This window comes from Triticum aestivum, chromosome 7A (genome assembly GCF_018294505.1).
Source record: "Triticum aestivum cultivar Chinese Spring chromosome 7A, IWGSC CS RefSeq v2.1, whole genome shotgun sequence".
Taxonomy (NCBI): domain Eukaryota; kingdom Viridiplantae; phylum Streptophyta; class Magnoliopsida; order Poales; family Poaceae; genus Triticum; species Triticum aestivum.
The window spans coordinates 93,348,609-93,354,159 of NC_057812.1; the positions used below are offsets into that span (position 1 = coordinate 93,348,609).

Here is a 5,551-nt window from a genome sequence, read left to right on the forward strand (position 1 = left end):
GGAAAAATGGCGTTCCCATGCCATCTCAAATTCATCCGCATGGACTTGCTGGATGGTCCATCCATATCATAATCACTCTCAAACTTAACCAACAGTCTCACTAGTGTTCTCGTCAAATCAAAAGCCAACAACGTGGTAGGTATGAGTGACAAAAAAATAGTTCTATGGAACTCTTACCTTAAAACATGTAGTTTTATGCTATATGCTCTACTAAATTTGGCCACACAAGCCCAGAAACATTCCGCCCACTTGTCTGACCTCTTTCGTTTAGATTGCACGCAACCTCCAATAGAGATGATAAAAAAGGTTATTCGTATAAATTAGATGCACCACATTAACGTTTAACACTTTCATTTGTAGTCATCTTGGGGGCATCTTCAACACTGACCCGTAAACCGCCCGGATTCGTTCAAACCGAGCAGTCCGGACGTGATTTGTCGTTCAACGTTCTTGCAAAACAAAGGCAAACCAGGGGCATGGTGTCCAGTCCGCTACCACGTACATGATGGACACGTCGAACCCACCCACAGACCACTCACGTGTGGAGCGATTGCCGCGCATTAATGCCACTCTAGAGCACCAACACCGTATTTATGCCGGCGTAGAGCAGACGCGACCTCTCAATGGCTATGGCATTGCACAGGTGCGTCGGCCGAAAAATGTAATGAATTTGGTTCAGTTTGTTTAAAATATGTCGGACACTTTGGTTTAGTTGAAATACGTCAGAAAGATAATGGATTTATTATGGTCTAAATGAAAATTATATGGTTTGCATGAAATGTGTTCGTTTTGTATAAATTTGTATTCAGCTGTACGCGGGCATGATTAGATGGCCAGCTCTTGCATCACCGTTATGGACTGTTTTAGACCTATCCACGAACAAGTATGTTCGTTTTGGAGGCCGGCATTGAAGATGCCCTAACGATGTTTTTAAGCGAGTCAAAATCTTATGTCAACCCGCTGATTAGTAGGTTCAGTGATATATAATTATTCTCGACTAATGTACCACAAAAATGTATTAATAAGATGATAACTACAAAAATCATCACTAAAATTTTGTGTTGTATACACTACACTTTTATAGACCAATTGTTGTTCAAACTTAAAATTTTGAGTTTCCTCTCACCTGTTCAATCTCCGAGAGAACTTTTCATGGCTAGACTTCACGGTGTGCACGGTCTCAAGAAACTTTAACAGTCGTGTGTGAACTTTTTACTAGTTGGACTGCGAGCGATGCATAGTCCCAAGGATATTTGCAGTCCCCGCATAATTATGGCCAAAAGATTTGCTGCGAGCGATGCCATAGTCCCAAGGGATATTTACAGTCCCCGTATAATTATGGCCAAAAGATTTGCTGCGAGCGTGAGATTTCTGCCACGGGGAAAACTTCCCCGACCAGGCGTGCACAGCTCCCTCTTGGGTTCTTCCTGCGCCGCGCATGCACCTAGACCCCACGCCAGCCTTTCTTGTACGTACCGTCACATCGGCCGCTTCCTCCATCGTAAGTATTTTTCTGGTTTGCAGAGACGATCTCGGTAATGCCCGCAAGCGGCAGCACTCGCTTGTACTCCACTACTAGTGCATGCCCGTCCGTATTCTGCCGTTTGTTTGCCATGCATCTCGGTGTAGCTCCGCGACCGATGTGAGCCGCTCTCCGTAATTAGGCCCTCTTTGATTCGCAGGATTTTCAAATCGTAGAAATAGGAAAAGTATAGGGTTGGAGTGGCATGCACACATGAATCCTACAGGATTAGCATGTAGTGTTTGATGGCACAAGAAAAAAAAATTGTAAAAAAAGGTTGAAGTGAATGCTAGATTTCCTATGAAATATAGTAAAAAAGATTCCATAGAAAAAATTCCTATGAGATCTAATCCTATGAATCAAAGAACCAACATAAGAAAAATTCTTAAAGATTTTAATTCTTCAGAAATCCTATAAAATTCCTTTGAATCAAAGGAGCCCTTAGCATGCACGCATGCCTTGGCAGGCTTGAATTGCATGTCGCCTCGCATGCACGCGCGCGTTCAATCCACCTAGGCTTGCGGGCGCATCTCTCTCCTCGGCTCCAAGCAAACTAGCGCCGTCTTCCCAGCATGCAAATCCGTAATATCTGGCTCTCAATTGCTAATGCAAACGGTGAAATCGATAACGGATGGACGGTAATTTTGAGAAAAACTGAAAACGCTGGGTGACGGGCGGAGGGAGAAGGGAGTACCCACAAGAGGTGCTACTCATCTTCTTTGAAAGTAGCCTACGATCTGACCCGACCCGAGTAGTATAGCTGTATAGGGCACATGAAAACATGTGTGAATCAGCCCGTGGAGCAAGCTGAGTTGCGAATTGACTCCCCAGTGCGGCAGACGATAAAACTACGCACCTGCAGGTCTGCTGCTGCCTGTAGTACTCCCTTCATTTCAAAATATAGTTTCGATGTCCAACTTTGATCATAAATTTAACCAACGAGACCAACTGCGGTGGGAAAAAAATTTATATAATTAAAAACTTCTTTTAAATACGAATTCGCTGATATAATTTTTACTCCAGCCGCAATCGGTCTTGATAGTTAAATTTATGATCAAAGTTGAAGTACGGAATAGAAGAAACATTACATTGTGAAATCCGGAGAGACTAGAGTTCAGAGTGAATCTTTGGCTTCTGCAGTTCTCACCTTTGACGATACCGTGAAGCATCCAGCAGTCAAGACATCAACTTAGTCTTTACACAAACTCATCCACGGGAAAAGAGCAATGCTACGTCTACAAAGACTTACTTAAAGATTTTACGTACAAATTGATGTGGGAATTGCGATTTGTAACTGGGGATGGAAGACAATTAGTTTGAAATGTTAAGTAAACCTTTGTAATTCCAGCACTATCGCGAGGAAAAACTCCTTGGGAAGGTAAACCACAGTCGTTGGAGTAGTCTACGGACGCAGTCTAGTGACTTAATTGTAGCAGGCGTACTCAAAAGTCACTGGAGCTGGAGCTGCGTCCGTGGTCTTCAAGTAGGAGTAGCACAACAGGAGACGGGAGACCCCAGGACGGACACACAGGGCACCTTGGTGCGCCATGCCTTCTTCTTCCTCCTCCTCCTCGTATTCTTCCTCCGACGACTACTCATCCTCTTCCTACTCGTCATCGTCCTCTGACCCAGACTACAACATCGAGGATGGCGCCGCCGGCGCCGACCTCCGGTTGACGGCGGAGGAATTCGTCTCGGTCCTGCGCACGCAGAACGACGTCGACGCGGTGGGCAAGAAGTACGACATCTCGGAGGACCAGTACACAGCCCGCCCCGTCGGCGACCTGCGCGCGAGCTCGTCCCCGCCGCATGCATGGCGCCGTCTGCGTGTACGCGCACGCGTTGGAGGCCGGGATGCGCCTCCCGCTGCACCCGTTCTTCCTGGACGTTCTCAACCACTTTAACCTCGCGCCGACGCAGCTCGCGCCCAACGCTTGGCGCATCATGGCGGGCTTCCTTGTGCTCTGCCACTTGGCCCGCGTGCCGCCGCCCCTCGCCGTGTTCCGGCGTTTCTTCCTGCTCCACCACAAGCACAAGATAGCCTGGTACTTCTTCAAATCCAGGCGCGGCTCCGGCTTGCGCATCACGGGGTTGCCGGATTCCATCAAGGGTTGGAAGAGCGGGGTTTTCTTCCTTTATTCGGCGAACCCGTGGCCTTGTCCGGTGGAGTGGGGCAAGCCGTCCAAGAGCTCTCTGGTGGACCCTGTGCTCTCCGCCGAAGATAGGGAAACGGAGGCGAAGTTGCTGAGCGCTTACGGAGCCTCCCCTGTTGATCTTAGAAAGTATCTTTGCCGCAGCAATCTTGCCGCCGCCATGATATCTCCCTTGTCGGCGCCGAAGTCTTCATCACCGGAGCCCCCGGTATTGCAGCCGTCGCCACCACAGCCCCCGGCGCCGTCATCACCGGAGCCCCCGGCACCGAAGCCGTCGTCACCGCAGCTCCCGGCGCCGTCATCACCGCTGGCCCCGGCACCGAAGTCTTCGTCACCGCAGCTCCCGGCGCCGTCGTCACCGGAGCACCCGGCACCACAGCCTTCATCACTGCTGTCCCCGGCACCGCAGCCTTCGCCTTCTTATACTGCTACCAAAGGGATGGATCCTGCAGTCTACGTCATGATGAAAGCCATGCTGTCGGCGAACAAGGTGAAGTCCGAGCCGGACGGCAACACGACGGGGTCGTCGGCGTTGCGTGGGAAGAAGAGGAAATTGGACGAAGCATACGGTGACGACGGCCCGCCTTCTTATATGTTGCCAAACACTCAGCCTACTCCCCATGACAGCTCCGACGGCCCGCCTGGGGGGTTCTCCCGGAGCCGGAAGATGCGGCATATTCCCAGCGGACACGACGGCGACAGCATGGACCGGGAAGCCGCACGGGAGAGGCTGCGGGGCGTCGTCCCTCCGCAGCTGGAGCGCGTGTTTGCGGCGACCGAGCCCTCCGACATCGTCAAGTCTACATACGTCGCTATTCTTCAGGTACGCACGGTAGCAAATTCAGCGTAGGTGTTGTGCTTGTCCGGTGTCCGGTCGCTCACGTTGTCTTGTGTGCGGGTGGCGTCGACGCATGCGTGTAGGCAGCGAACCACGCGTCCTTCTCCTTTTCCTACGCGCTGGAGCTGGACACGGAGAACGCCGCACTGCGGACGCAGCTGCAGAAGACGGAGGCCAAGCTCACCGCGGCGGAGGCGAAGGTGCAGACGGTGAAGGCCGAGCTCGCCGTGCGGCAGCGCGCGCAGGACGCGATGGATGGCTACGAGCGCTGGCGAGGCGCAGACGCCGGGCGGAGGACGTGAAGCGCGTTGCGTGCTTTGGGTAGAGGCAGTCCGGCAGATAAACGGCCGCTTGACTACCTCATCGACTGATCTTTTGGAGTTCTCGTCTTATTTTGCATGTTCCCGGGTTATGCTGCAGGATTTGTTTGTTGGTATTCGCAAAACAAAAGTGTATAATTTGTCGCCGCAATGTTTTCAGATCTCCACTTTATTCAGCAAGTACTTGTATATGTGTTCACATGCAACTGGAACTTTATGTTGCATTAACTGAGCTGTGTTTTTTTTTTTGCGAAACTACTTCCTTTGTCCGGTGAAGAGTATATATTTGGCTTTTCAATTTATTAAAAAAAGTTTATTTCTATCTTTTCAATGCACTTTAAAGTAAGAAAAAATGTTTCTCTCTCATGACACGGTAATCAAGACTAATAACATTTTACATATGGCCTCTTTAATTTCTACATGCATTAAGCTTATTGGGATTGGGTAATCAAAGAGGAGAGAGGTGGTGGTTTGCACTTTTCCAATGCGTTTATTGCATTTCATAATTTATTCTAAAATTTCTACATATACTCTTTTCATTGAACGGAAGGAGTATTTGCAATTATAAAAGTTATCAGAATTCCAAAGTATTTCAACCATAATTAAAATTTTATCAAGATTCTGATGTTACCAAACGACCACTCCTACTGCTAGAACAACGCGTTGATGTTGCCGTTTCCCTACCGAAGCCGGCTTGACCTTGTTGACCTTGTTAATG

At 49.2% G+C, this 5,551-nt stretch overlaps 1 protein-coding gene across 1 annotated transcript; it reads left to right on the plus strand.

The window, feature by feature from the left end:
• The first annotated feature begins 3,325 nt into the window (after positions 1-3,325).
• On the plus strand, positions 3,326-5,000 carry LOC123153828 (protein VASP homolog). Its single transcript, XM_044572755.1, has 2 exons — positions 3,326-4,498; positions 4,597-5,000. Exons 1-2 carry the CDS (start codon positions 3,332-3,334, stop codon positions 4,813-4,815), a joined length of 1,386 nt encoding a protein of 461 aa, XP_044428690.1. The 5' UTR covers positions 3,326-3,331; the 3' UTR covers positions 4,816-5,000.
• The last annotated feature ends 551 nt before the right edge of the window (positions 5,001-5,551 follow it).

What these genes read in the sequence shown, in the direction of transcription:
- LOC123153828 (XM_044572755.1), top strand. Translation starts at nt 3,332, where the DNA reads ATGCATGGCGCCGTCTGCGTGTACGCGCACGCGTTGGAGGCCGGGATG. An exon ending in CATACGTCGCTATTCTTCAG is followed by an intron (nt 4,499 to 4,596) that starts GTACGCACGGTA and finishes GCATGCGTGTAG; the next exon opens with GCAGCGAACCACGCGTCCTT.